General features: G+C 47.5%; 1 protein-coding gene across 1 annotated transcript in view; it reads left to right on the forward strand.

Moving 5' to 3' along the window:
* The window catches only part of GRIK4 (glutamate ionotropic receptor kainate type subunit 4), a 311029-nt gene that overhangs the window by 258936 nt on the left and 37562 nt on the right, over positions 1-14531 (forward strand). Inside the window, exon 12 of the mRNA XM_060103224.1 lies at positions 8558-8671. Coding sequence (XP_059959207.1) covers positions 8558-8671 — 114 coding nt within the window. The remainder of the gene's footprint in view (positions 1-8557; positions 8672-14531) is intronic.

The following is a 14531-nucleotide window of genomic DNA, read 5'->3' on the forward strand; positions in this document are numbered from 1 at the left end:
CACCCCCCATCTCCAGCACCGCTGACTGCTGCCTTAATTGCGGGGTGTGAGGCCCTTCCCCTTCTGCTTGGGCGCTCCCTGTGAAGCCCGAGGAGTTTGCAGGGAACTGGGCCCGGGGAGGGGGCAAGGGGAGAAGGGAGCCCTCTAGTGGGGATTTAGGGCATCAAGTCTTCCTTAGGCTGGAGGATGAGGAATTGTATCTCACAGTGTCCAGACCATGACTTGAATCCGGTTATAATGACCCAGCTTCCTGACAAAATCCCTCCTACGTACAGGCACATGTCCGAAATCAGCCTGATTCTGCTGTCAGCAAGGAGGGGCTGGAGGGTAGGCCATGTTTGGGGTGTTGTCCCCCTGTACCCTGCACTGTTAGCTGCACTGGTTGTTAATTAGAGATTTACTGTGTGTCCACTTTGGGAACGTCACTATGAACAGTGCAGTCATGAGAAAGCAGACCTGAGAATCTGTATGTCTGAAGATAGCTCTCTCCGTATCCTAGCTGTGTGTACTTGAGCAAATTAATAACCTCTCTGGGCCTCAGTTTCTTGGTCTGTAAAATGGAGCTAAATGGCAACTTTGAAATACTATATAAGTTAAGTTTTTTGAGGACATGGTCCCTGCTTCTTATCATCTAATGGGGAGCTAAGTTATGTGCATGAATGTCCACAGTGACAATAATAATAATAGTAAGAGCTAACATTTATTGAGAATTATTCTGCGCCAGGCAGAGACTTTGCATGGGTTGCTCATTTAATTCCTATAGAGGCTGCGAACTGTTGTTGTGCCCACTTTATGGATGAAGAAACTGAGACACAGAGAAGGTAAGTCCTTTCCCAATGTCACACAGCTAATAAGTGCAGAGTTGGAGTAGGAGCCCGGGCCCCCTGTTCTAACACAAGGCGATTTATGGCAAATGCCACCTGAATGGTATAAACCGTGTCTTAGCTCCCTTATTGATTGTGAGGAGGGAAGGCTTATTCCTGGGAAGACGATAGAGAAGTTTTTACAGAGGAGGTAAACTGTAGGAAGGTACGAAGTGTGTTTGAAAGTTGGCTGAACCAGACTCCCGGTGTGGGGGTGTGCTTCCGGAGGAGTGCTGGGAAATGAGACTGAACTCAGAGGGATGGGTGGACCATGAGGGCCAGACTCCCAGGCTGGGCTTTAAAGGAGTGTGGATCATGGATACTTGTTTAAGCGGGAGGACAGGTAGGGGCGGATATCAAGATGATGGACGTGGAGCTCACCTCCTCCCACAGACACATCAAGAGGGAGAACAGGTATAGTTGTCATGGCATAAAAGTGAATTTTGTTAGAAAAAGAATATTAATAACCACCATTTATTGTGCACCTACAATATGCCAAGCACTGTGCTTTGTGCCTTATATGTATTATCTCATTTATCCTCATAACAACCCTCAGTTGGTAATTATAATCCCCATTTTACAGATGAGAAAAGTGAGCTTGGAGAGGATGTGAAACCTACTCCTGGTCACACAGTAACTGGAGGGCTGGGATTTGAGCCCAGTTTGGTCTGGTGGCAGAGAAGCAGGGCAATGTAGTCACAAGACAGAGCAGGTGGAGGGAGGGAGAGCTATGTCCTTGACGTTGGCCTCATTCAGGAGGGCCAGGCAGGGGCTGGAGAGAGTGGCCAGCTAGGAGATTCAGCAAGATAAGAGCTGGATAGCACCCCATAGGCATTGTAGCATGGAGGTCACTGCTGACCGGCTGGAGTGACATTGGTGAAGTGATGCCATAGACACCGGATTGCCCTTAGTGTAGTGGTGTAAATGGCAAGGAAGTGAGGATAAAAATGAGGATGGTCCTTTCCTGTCTCTCTTCCATCTTTTGAATTCACTAGAGCCAATTGTATCTGTTGCAGGTTCAGGATGCAGCCTCTGCAGCCAAATCGCCCAGGTTTGAATCCTGGCTCTGCCACTGACTTGCTGTGCAAGCTTGGGCAAGTTCCTTAACCTCTCTGTGCCTCTGTTTTCTGATCTGTAAAATGAGGGTAATAATAGTAACCTACCTCATAAGGGTATTGTGAGCGCTGAGTGAAGTAACACATGTAAATTGCTTGGTTAGTAAATTGACACACAGGAAGGGCTATAGGCGTTAGACGTGTTAAGATTACAAGTCTCATCCTGCTTAAAATACTTCAGGGCCTTTCAATTGCTCTTCAAAGCATTGCATCTTCTGCCTGCCTCTCCAGCCTCATCTTACAGCACACTCCCCAGCCCTGTGTACTCCAGACACTCTGGCCTTCTTCTAGCCCCTGGAATGCACCAAGCTCCCTCCTGCCTCAGGGCCTTTGCACATGCTGACCCCCCCCACTGGGAGTGCTCACCCCAGGCCTTCTTACTGGTAATTCTTGTTCAGGCAACTGAGTCTCATCTTGAGAAAGCTCCCATGAAGACTCTGCCAACCCCTGTTCTACCTGCTCATGGGGCCACAAATGACTCCTTTATAACATTTATTACAGCTGTAGTTTTACAGATCTTTTCTTCAACGATCTGACAACTGCCTGTCGCACCGGGCTGCAAGCTCTTGGCCATCAGGGACCATGCCTGTGTTTGCCCACCCGTGTATCCCAGAACCTTGCACACTGCCGGGAGCAGGGCAAGCGGTCAATAAAGAGTGTTGAGGGGATGCTGAGTGTTAAAGAGGAAGGGATTGCTGGGGAGGGGGCAGTGGCTTCTGCCAACCCTGAGACTCCATACTCAAGGGCAGAGCCCAGGACACAGCGCTTACTGTGGGCCGGATGAGCTCCGTGGCCCCATGTCACCCTCAGCCCGCAGATCCTCAGCCAGAGCCTAATGTGAGTTGTCTCTCCCCGGGAAGCCAGGTTTGGTGGACTTGGGGGTCTTCCCTTTCTGGGTATTTATGGATAATGTCCTCACCGCTCTCACTGCCTCAGGCCTGGCCTTGCTTGGAATTCTGTAAGCCTTTTCAAGGTACAGGGGATCTCCAGAGACAATTTTACCTTGGAATGAAGGCTTCCAGCAATGCTCAGTACAGCCTTATTCTGTGTAGCGTTTTCTCATTCCAACGGTGTCCTCCCAAAGCTTTCCAGCATTAAGTAACACAATTACAGAGTTAAATAAATGCCAGCAAAGAATGTGAGGCACCATGGGGCCTGAGCAGCAGGTGAAACAAGATCTGTGCAGATGTGACCGGCAAAAGAGTAGAAAGCTGTTGGTGTAGAGGACGGCCGCCTCCCCAGGGGGCAGGACCCTGGGCGACTGGGAGGCAGGAGGGCCGTGTAAAAAAGCCAGAGAAAAAAGATCTGGAAGCTGATCAGAGATAGCATGGTGGATCCAAGAATTGAAAGGGAGCTGGGGACGTCATTTAATCTGCCGTCCCCAGAGGAGAATCATATAACGAGGAAGAGGCTGTGGAGAATGACCCGATTTGGTTTCCAAGCTGTATGGCAGTTTTTCCTTGAGTTTTCTAAGCGATGGGACAGTACCAGGCCTAAGAGGGTCCTTACGTGGATCTTCAGAGATGGGCAGTCACACCAGGGAAGCACAGTGTGTCAGTACAGCTGTGTGGATGTCTCAGGTCACCTAGGAAAGGCTACCAGGGGCCAAATGTCCAGAGGCCTCTGCCTACATGGAGGTAGAACAGGCCTGGCTGCTCCCCAGCCATGCCTACAACTCATCATGCGTTAAAATGTTGTCTCCAGGGACTTCCCTGGTGATCCAGTGGGTAATACTCTGCGCTCCCACTGCAGGGGGACCAGGATCGAGCCCTGGTCGGGGAACTAGGTCCTGTATGCATGCCGCAACTCAGACCCGGCGCAGCCAAATAAATATTTTTTTTTAAAAAGATATCATCTCCAGAGGTCCCTGTTGAGATTCTCAGCATCATCAAGTTCATCATCATCATCATCATCACTATCATTATCATCTTAACAGCAAACATTTATCAGGTACTTACTTTGAATCAGGCCCCATGCTCAGCATTTACAAGCATCATCTCATTCCCTTTCTTAGTAATTCTGGGAAATGGGTACTATTATTATCCCCACTTTACAGATGAGCAAACTGAGGCTCAGAGAGGTTACATGACTTTTGCCCAAGGTCACACAACATGTAAGTAAGTAACAGAGTCCAGACAGGTCTGTCGCATGCTGAAGTCTAAGTCTCAGCCACCCTCTCTACTGCCTTCATAGTCCTAGATAGGTGTGGCCGGATTCTACAGTGTGCAGAGTTTATAGGGCTCTTCCATACCCATCATCTCTTCCTGACTCTCACATAATACTGATAGGCAGGCATTGCCCCATTGTATAGCCTGGTAAACTGAGTCCCAGAGAGGGTAAGTGAGTTGCTATGGGCATTTGGTCAGCAAAAAGCAGAGCCAGGTCTTCTGACCCGCCCCATCCTCTCATTAACTGGGCTCCGTGTAAGGGAGGGGCTCCGGTAGGATGGGGCAGGGCTGAAGCTGTGGAAGTCTGCCCAGGGTGCCGGAGCACTGCTGAGGGGAAGGGAGAGAATTGGGCCCAACAGGGGGCAGCAGGTGTCTAAAAGAGGAGGAGAGGGGGACAGAGGAAAGCTTTGTTCCTTCAGGTCTTTCAGGATCTGGCACTGCGGTCAGAGGCCTCCCTGGTGGCATCTCAGGGAAGCACAGGGTGGGAGCAGCAGGCTCAGACAGGCGCAGACCAGAGCCCTGCTGTGAAGTCACTGTCTTCCTCCCAGCCAGGGCCCACATCCGGGAGAAGAGCAGCGGCCACCCCAAGCCTTCAGGTTCTGATAGTGAGGGTAGCCGTCACATGACCCCTGTTTAAACGCAGGAGGCAAAGAGTAGTATGTTTTGGAAGCCACCTCCAGGCCGCCTGCAGCCTGCCCTCCCCTCGGAAATTCCACTAACATCCAGGGGATAAAAGAGGGGATCTCTCAGAGGCAGAACACAAAGCTCTTCAAAGAACACTTTCAATCAAAAATGGGAAGAGGAGAGAGGTCTTTCTCTCAGAATGTATTTATAAACCTGTGTGTGTGCGTGCACACGCACACACACACACACACACACACCAGCAACCAGGAACATCATGATGCTAATAGAACTCTTTGCATGTTCCCTTTTCCCAGTCTTCCTTCTCTGGCTCCGGGGGTCCTACCCTTTTCTGGATTCCCAGCCCCCGGGGTTACACGTCCAGATCTGCTCTCTCCAGATGGTGTGGTATCTTCCTGACCTTTCTGGCCTTCCCTGCCTTGGGTGCTGCTCTTTGCTGACTAGTCTGATACGCAGTTTCCTCCTCCACCTCTCTGAGGTATTCACTTCTGGAGACCGCTATCATCTTCTTGAGCAAATAGGGGCCAGTTAAACGAAGCTCCTGCCCTCCGAGCCCTGCAGAATGAAAGCCTGGGATTTTAGGGCCGGAAAAGAGCTTGGAGCGCATCTGACTGAACTCTCATTTCAGAGTGGAGGAAACTAAGGCCTGGAGAGTGGAATAACTTGCCCAAGGTCACAGTGAGTTTGTGGCCCAGCTGTGACGAGAGCCAGGTCTTCTGACGCCCTGTCTGTGGCTCTTTCAACTGGAGAGCACAGCCCTCCCCAACGAGTGACCAGAGATGCAGAAGGGCCGGGGTGAACTTTCATGGTGCCCGCTCTTCCCTTGGCCTGCCACGCCCACAATTGCTAGCATTTTCTGCAGCCACGCCGCTTTGGTCATGAGTTTGATTTTGTGGCACATGATCTCCGCATCTAAGTCTGCTTTATAGCACAATGTCTTTTTAACTAAGGTGAAAGAAAAGGCATGCACGCCTTTTGGAATAACCTGCTCCCACCAGGTTGTTGCTGGTACCCCAGGGTGCATTGAAGCCAAGGTACCTGATTACTGTTCTCTACTGAGTCGATGAAAAATAAAAAACAACCAGTACATAACCTCCGCGGTTTCTCCTAGCTTCTCATCCCTCCTTCCCTGCCTCCCCTGCCCCCAGCTTACTCTTGAGCGGGGCACAAAGGAGAGAGAGATGGGCTGCGGGGCAAGGCAGCAGCAGTTTCCACAGGAGACAGTTTTCCTGTTTGGCCCAGTTTGGAGAGGTGTCTGTTTGTGAATAGACAGAAGCGCCCTGTCCGAGCCTGGGGCAGACTTTCTCCCAGGGTGTGTGGTCCTGCTCCTATCCAGGAAAGCGCCCTCCTGGGACGCTGTCCATTTCCAGCTTTCTCTCCATATGGAATTGTTTCACCAGAATGTCATCGCTGGCCAACTTTTATAAACTTGTGAAATGATTTCCAAATTGCAATCCAAAGTTTGCCCTTTTAGGAAGAAGGCTGTGGCGGGGGGTTCGGAGGGAAGAAATTTGAGGATAGAGTTGTTGATTTTGGTTACTTGGTTTGGATAGATCTATTTTTTTTTTAATAACCAAAGAAAGGACGGGATACTGTGGATACCTCTTGCCCATCTTATCAGTTTTCATTTTTCTACCCTTTTCTTCAGTTCATTCACTCCAACCCATTCAACTCTTGTGTCCTCCTCTCAAGGTCCTTGCAGGGCTTGGCTGCTGATTGGCTGCACACAGGGGACCAGCATTGCACCTGCTGCGCCTTTGTGGTTGATTTCTGTTGCTTTACACGTGTGCTCGCGAGAGGAACTCAGGTCGGGGCCACCATCGTTGAGGGAGGGGCTGAGGTCCTGAAAGGCCCAAACAACTCTCTGAAGCGTCCCCCAAACGAAGGCACTAACAATCTTCTAATCAAACTTCACTCTCTCCTCCAGGGTTGATTCACTTGACAGCAGTCATCAACACTCTCTCAGAGAAATACAGAATGAACCCAATGAGTCATTCACATTTTTCATTTTTTATTAAAAACCTCTCACATCTGCACTCTAGTCTCTTTTAAGCCTGGCCTCACTTTATAAGGCCCTAAGTTGTTAACCGATGCCGGATAGTGTGACTGCTTTAGCATGAATTGGGGTGGAGGATTGGGGCTGAGATGAGAAGAAACTGATCTTTGCCAATGGATGTATTCTTGTACACAACTTATAAATCCCCTTGTGCGTAAAATGAGGGTGGCATGTCTCTCTCCTTACTTCCCTTGCAATGATTTAGGGAGAACCGTGCACGTGTGTGTATGTGCCTGTGTGTGTGTGTGTGTGTGTGTACTTATTCAGAACTGATTGGCCTGTTTGTAGGTTGTTGGATACCTCACTTTTCCTCATTTCTTTCTCCATCTTTTATATCAACGGATCCACCAGAATTAGGAGTTAAGGAAGCTGAAATGTAAACCTCAGTGGAGACCAGTCTGAGCTACATGCCTAGGTTATAAAACACGGTTCTTAAATATCAGTGTAAGTCAGAATCACCTGGGCAACTTGTCACAAATGCAGATTCCCGGGCCCCAAGACCAGAGTCTGATCCAGGGGGTCTGGGATGAGACTCAGGAATTCACATTTTAATAAGCCCTTTATTCTTTAATATTCTTATTCTTTAATAAGAATAAGGTGATTCTGATGCTGGTGGTCCTAGACCACATTTTGAGAATCACTTGCAGAGAATTGCTGGAAAGGATTCTGGCACTGTCTAAACCCCACATCCTTGGCTTACAGATGAGATTAAGGAAGCCAAGAGAAGTGAAATGACTAGCCTATGCTAGTTAGCTAGTTAAGGCAGAGTATGGCCAGAACTGAACACCAGCTCTGAGCCTTTCCCGGCGCTCCATGTATAGGGGAGCAGGCCAATAGGTAGTAAGCTTGCTTTGCAACAGGGTGGATTGAAATTAAACAAAGGAATAACTTCCTGACAGAGGGGTGTACTGAGGAAGCTGACAACATCTCCTTTCCCCGGAGACCTTAATTCAGGCCAGACTTCCATCAGGAGCGGGCACTTGAGATACACGGCAGGGGCAAAGAGAAAAGAAGGAAACACCTGGTGATTTTGCATGAAAGGGACCAGAGACCCTTGGCTGAGTTCTGCTGTGGCACCTGGATTTTTTTTTCTTTTTCTTTTTTTTTTGCGGTACGCGGGCATCTCACTGAAACATAAGGCCAGTGGTCCAGGAAGGCTGAGGTGAGGTCCTACCTCTGACAAGGACAAAGTTTGTGATGTGGGGCCCCTTGCTCAATTTCTTGGCCTTTATTTCCTGGGGTTGCATTAGATTGCCTCTAATTTCCAGGGTGCCATCATTTTTATCTTTCATTGTAACTCCCTCACCAAAGTGCACACAGCAGAGGGACTCAGTGAAGTTTTGTTTTTCAACAAGTTAATCAGCTGCATAAAAAACTACTCAATATTGAGTATCCAGAAGTTCTATCTGCCAGTTCTCCCTCGCCTAGGGCGTTTTCAGTCTGTCTGAACAGTCAGCAGTGATCCCCCCCTTTTTATACTAATTTATATATTTAAAGGGGTCTAACCTCAAATGAACATGATGAGTTACAGCTTCAATATCCATGTCTTTTCATGAGTGATCGTTCAGACCTCTGGCTACTTAGGGTCAGTCCCCAAGCAGAGAAGCCAGACCAGAGAAACATCTCCCCATTAGTGACGGCCTCTGATCACAAGTCCCTGGGCCCCCATCTCATGCGGCCACCCCTCTGATGATCTCTGTCTGTTCCTTTCAGAAAGCAGATCTGGCCGTGGCAGGCCTCACCATTACTGCTGAACGGGAGAAGGTGATTGATTTCTCAAAGCCATTCATGACTCTGGGAATTAGCATTCTTTACCGAGTTCATATGGTAAGAGATTTATTTTATAAGCATTTATGGCATTAAAGTCATTTGCATGCAAACACTGAGTTATATGGTAATAATGAATGACTCACAGAAATATTTAGATTTCAAGACTTAAATGCAAATGTGCTGGGCTATTTTTTCCCCCATCAGCTGCAAGGACTTGCAAACAGGAGGAATGGAAAAGTCACACTTGTGGGCTCTCCAGTAAAAACTGCTTCTGCCTCACTGAATAGGGAAGGCCGAGAATGATCATTCAACCCTTGGTTCGTAGTGTGTTGGTGATCGGCCCCATGAGTCACTCTGCTTCCTTCTAGGGGGTGGGTCCCCAGCCCAGATAAGTCACCCCGGACTTCTCAAGGCCTTCAGCAACTTTCAGGTCCACCTCTGTTCACTTTGTGCATTGCATCTGGTGAGGCAATGCAGACTCCCTCCCTTGATTATCTGTACTGGGGAATGGAGAGCGGATAATGTAATGTCACTTATACCTGGCCTGTGCCCTCTTCTGCATTCCTTACCAAAAAAGACTTCTCTGGTTAGGTGGCTAGAGTCAGTATAAAAATGAGTTTGAGAAAGCTCCCCCATGGGCACCAGAGGATGGACGTGATGTCAAAGTTACTGGCTGGTGGGGCGAGCAAGTATACCCTCATCCAAACTGGCTCTAAGTGCACAGCTACTCTGTGGATTTCCCCTATGGTCCAGTCACTTTAGGTGTCCAAGGTCATGCCAACATGGTGTATTCCAACACCTGGTACCACAAGGCTGCCCAACAGGGAAGGACCCAAGAGCTCACCTCACATGCCTGCTGAGGAAGTGACCCTCCAGCTTCTGATCTCAGCCTTGGAGAAAGGGGATTATCTGTATTTTCAGCCTCAGCCTGGCAGCTGCCAGGGCATCAGGAGCTGTGGCCCATTTCTGCAGGAGGAAGGTCTTCTTGTAGAGCCCACTCAGGCAGCTCCGAAGAGCCCGGTTCTGGGCTGGACCTCAGCGTCCATCATGACCCCTGCCCGACTTGGAAAAATAGGCCAAATCATCTGGAAGAAGAGACAGCCTCAAAAGCCCAAGCTCTCCAGGCTAAGACAGAAAGAAATGGGAGGTTTGGGTCCCAGTCAGTGCTGTGACAGATGTGTCTGTCTTGTGAAGGGGGCTGTTGGTCCCTCCTCCTCTCCTTTCCATGAGGATAACTCCCATTCACTGAGCGCCTCTCATGTGCCAGATACTCTTCAGGCCCCTGTGATGTGGGCTGTTGTTATGGATTGAATTGTGTCCCCTCCAAAGCTGTGTTGAAGTGTTAACCACCCCCAGCCCTGTGAATGTGACCTTATTTAGAAACAGTGTCCTTGCAGATAGAATCAAGTTAAGATGAGGTCATACTGGAATGGGGCAGGGCTAATCCAATGACTGATGTCGTTATAAAAAGTGGAAAATTTGGACATAGGCCTACAGGGGAGAAGACCTTGTGAATTTGGAGGCAGACTGGAGTGATGCATCTACAAGCCAAGAGACGCCACGGATTGCCAGGTGCCACCAGAAGCTCGAGGAAGACAAAGAAGGACCCTCCTGTAAAGCCTTCAGAGATAGCATGGTCCTTGACACCTTGATTTTGAACTTCTAGGCTCCAGAGCTGTGAGACGATACATTTCCCTTGTGTTAAGCCCCCCAGTCGGTGGTACCTTGTTATGGCAGCCCTAGTGAATGAGTACAGCCGACTTGTTCTTATTTTAGAAATGAGGAGACAGTGGCAATCAGTTCTAAAAACGTGGCCAAGCCCATGCACCACTTAATGTAAGAGCAGAGTTCAAACCCAGGATGGTGTGGTGAGAGCCTGTGCTCTCTCTGTGACACCAGGCTGCCACCTGCCTTGTGTGACCTGTGCATAACGTGTGAGTGAGGCTCTCTGCCCCTGTTCTCAGTTGGTCCTCGGGGCTGTTCTTTGAGCAAAGAAGGAAGATGTTATAATTCCCATCTTACACATGAGGAGACCAAGGTCACCTGTGGAGCTGGGCCTGGAATCCAGGTCTCCTGACTCTTGGGACAACGTTCTTGTCATCATTACATGTATTGGCACCCCCGAGGCAGCTTTCCAGCCAGTGCTGTTTCGTGAGTCTGCCCCACTGTGCCCCCCCACCCAACTGACCCTTGAGGGAGGATCCAAAAGAAATGGAGACACACAGCCTTTCTGCTGTGGCCAGACCACATGACAAGGCTCTGGCCTTGATTTCTTGATTAAGGCCAAGGGCACTAGAGCTCCACTCGTGACCCGATGGGCCAAGAGGAACCACATGGGTGAAGGTACGTCATCCCAAGTGTTTCCACCACCTGGGAACATCTGTTGCTAGGCTACCATCACCACCCAGGACACGATTGTCCTGAATATCAACTCTGGCCAGAACCAAACTCCAATTCTCCGATCCTCTGGACAATCTTAATTGGATTATTGGCCAGATGTTTCCTACCACGTGCAAACCTATAACTGTATGAGCTCCCCTGCATTCGTTCTGGGATGTGAAGTTTTATGTGTCAGCTCAGCGAGGCTCTAATGCCCAGATGTTTGGTCAACCCCAGTCTAGATGATACTGTGAGGGTATTTTGTAGGTGCAGTTAGCATCTACAATCAGCTGATGTTAAGGAAAGGAGATGACCCTTGATAATATGGGTGGTCCTCGTCCAATCAGTTAAAAAGGCCTTGAGAACAAAAATGGGTTTCCCAAAGCAAAAGGGATTCTGTATGAAGACTATCACATAGAAATCTTGTCTGAGTTTCCTGCCCTACAGATTTGGGACCTACCAGCTCCTACAGTCACATGAGCCAATTCCTTGAAATAACTCTCTTTACACACACACACACACACAGACCCCCTCCTGGTTCTCTCTCTCTCTGGAGAACCTAACCCACACAGCTCCCCTCTCTGGTCAGCATTCCTCCCCTCTCCCCACCTCCTTACGGAGACACTAGTGTGCCACACGGCTGCTCAGATCTGATTTCTAACAGGGCGCCAAGCTGAGTAAAAATTGAGTGCTGACGTGAACAGCTCACACTAAGCAGAACTGACAGTTTATGCATTTATTCATCAAATATTTATTGAGTGCATTCTGTGTATGAGGCAGAATGCTTAGAAAGTACCAAAGAGTGAGCTGGGGAGAGAACGATCCTGAATCGATTAAATCAGGGGAGATCCAGTGAGAACAAGTCTGAGATGAACTTCACAGAATCTGAAACAAAAGAGGCATCAGCAGGAACAGTGAATACCAAAGGGTAGCCCGGCAGAGTTCACCATAAGCGCCAAAATCTAAAACTACACAGAGAAGCTCTCTCTGATACAATAGTGTTAAGTTGATGAAATTGAAGTTGAATGCTGAGTGTTTATTATTTTGTGAATTTTCTCTGATTGATAGTTCTCTGTGAGCAAAAATATGGTTCATTTAATTTCATTTATAATCTATAATGACCTAGAATCTCTTAGCTCTATGTCTGAGGTCACCTGAGTCAGGAGTGATTGTTCCTGAAAAGTGAGCGTCTGGTGATAATCAAACCTGTGTGCAAAAGTAAAAATAATTAAAACAAAGTATAAATGACTAGTTAGAAATTCTTCAAAACCTTCCAAGATAACAAGTGGTGGCAGCTATATCTCTGAAGCCTAAAGATAACCAGAAATAATTTGTGAATTTCCAGCAATCTCAGATTATCTAGGTTCTTTCATGAATGTGGATCATCACAAGTTGATTATGGGATATTTCCCTTCCTCCCAACCTTGGGGCATAATCTGTTTTTGCCCAGGCATGTCCAGGGCCAAAATCAGAAGAATGTTTTGCTCTTTTGACCTCTACTCCCTGCCACTCAGAGGCTGACTAAGGATCCTGGCTTTGGCATTTGTTACTGTAGATCCCTCTCGCTTATTAAAACTCTCTCTGTTCCTAGCATCTAAGTCACCATTTTCGCCCGCTGTTCCTCCTGCCTCTCTGATTATTGTCTCTTCCACCATTTCTGTTGCTTCCTCTCTCTCTCTCTCTCTCTCTCTCTCTCTCTCTCTCTCTCTCTCTCTGTCTGTCTCTGTTTGCCTCTTAAATGTCCGTGGCCCTTTTCTATTCTCACTCTCCCAATTCTCTGCCTAGATAATCTCACCCTTTCCCACATCTATAAATCTAACACTGACTGCTCCCCTAAATGCCAGAAGCATATTTTAAACACATTACTAAGATGTCCCCACCTGGATATCTCAGAGGCACCTCAAAAACAGTGACGCGAACTTCATTCGGTATATTCCTCCCTGCCCTCCTCTGCCCCATCTCAGGTGACGCCATCTCCACCCAGCCACCTGAGCTGTCCATCACTTCTCTTTCCTCACATGGTCAGTTGGTCCACTCACATCCTAAATAGTCCTCCGATATACTCTCTGTCTCCACTTAATCTGCCTTGGTTCAGGCTCTCCTCATCTCTAACCTCAACTGCTGCCATTCCGGTGGCCCATATCCTCCTTGAGGGCTGGTGTTTCTTATCCGTTACTGTATCCCCATCAAAGGGCCACTGTTATTGTAAGCATTCACCAAGAAACAGTAGAGTGAAAATCAGGGACTCTGGAGCCAGACTGCCTGGGTTTATTCCCAGATCTGACACTCACTGGCTGCAGGGCACGTGTCTCAGCTTATTCATCTGTAAAAATGGGTTGCCATGCACATTGAATGAGGATACATATGTAATGCACTTATAACAGCGCCTGACATGTGCACAATAAAGCGTTAGTTATTACATTTTTTATTGAAGTATAGTCGGTTTATAACGTTTCAGGTGTACAGCGAAGTGATTCAATTATATATGTAATTGAATATAGTTGAGATGTTGAATATAGTTCCTTGTGCTATACAGTAGGTCTTTTTTATTTATCTATTTTTATATAGTAGTGTGTATCTATTAATCCCAAATTCCCAATTTATCCCTTCCCCCAGTTATTACATTTCATAAATGTATGTGAACTTCTCTCCACTACCATCTATCCTCAGTCCATCCTGCAGCCTGAGAGTTGTTTAATTTTATTTATTTATTTATATTTTTTTCACAAATGTAATCATATCAGCTTCTGACTTAAAATCATTCACTGGCTGCACATCACTTACGAGAAAAAGCCCAACCTTCTTAGCATGGAGAATAAAAGCCGATCTCCCCTGTTCCACTTCCATCTCTTTGCCGCAGGCACCTTCATCCTGTACTGCTCACTCCTTTTCCCATCATGTCAGCCTCTTACTGTCTTCTTATCTAGATTCATGCTCATCTTCTTGTCTCTCAACTGTCTAACAAGGTCTTCCCTAACCTTTAATACCCAGCTCAAATGGCACTTGTCAGATGTGACTCCCCTAGATGGAGCTGATTGCTTCTTTCTCTGAGCTGCTGCCCTCTGTCTGTACCTCTATAACAACATTTATATGCTGCGTTATATTACTCTTTGTTGATTTCTCTCTCCCTAAGTAGATCCTAGTGGGAGATACACTGGGGAGAAGGTACCCTCTTGCCAGACCATACATTTTTTTAAATTGAAGTATAGTTGATTTACAATGTGTTAGTTTCTGGTGTACAGCAAAGTGATTCAGTTATGCATATGTACATATATATTCTTTTTCATATTCTTTTCCATTATGGTTTATTACAGGATACTGAATATAGTTCCCTGTGCTATACAATAGGACTTTGTTGTTGATCGATTCTATATATAATAGTTTGCATCTGCTAATCCCAAACTCCCAATCCAACCCTCCCCCCACCCCCCCTCCCCTTGGCAACCAGAAGTCTGTTCTCTATGTCTGTGAGTCTGTCTCTGTTTTGTCGATAAGTCCATTTGTGTCACATTTTAGATTCCACATATAAGTGATATTG

This window comes from Mesoplodon densirostris, chromosome 7 (genome assembly GCF_025265405.1).
Source record: "Mesoplodon densirostris isolate mMesDen1 chromosome 7, mMesDen1 primary haplotype, whole genome shotgun sequence".
Lineage (NCBI taxonomy): Eukaryota > Metazoa > Chordata > Mammalia > Artiodactyla > Ziphiidae > Mesoplodon > Mesoplodon densirostris.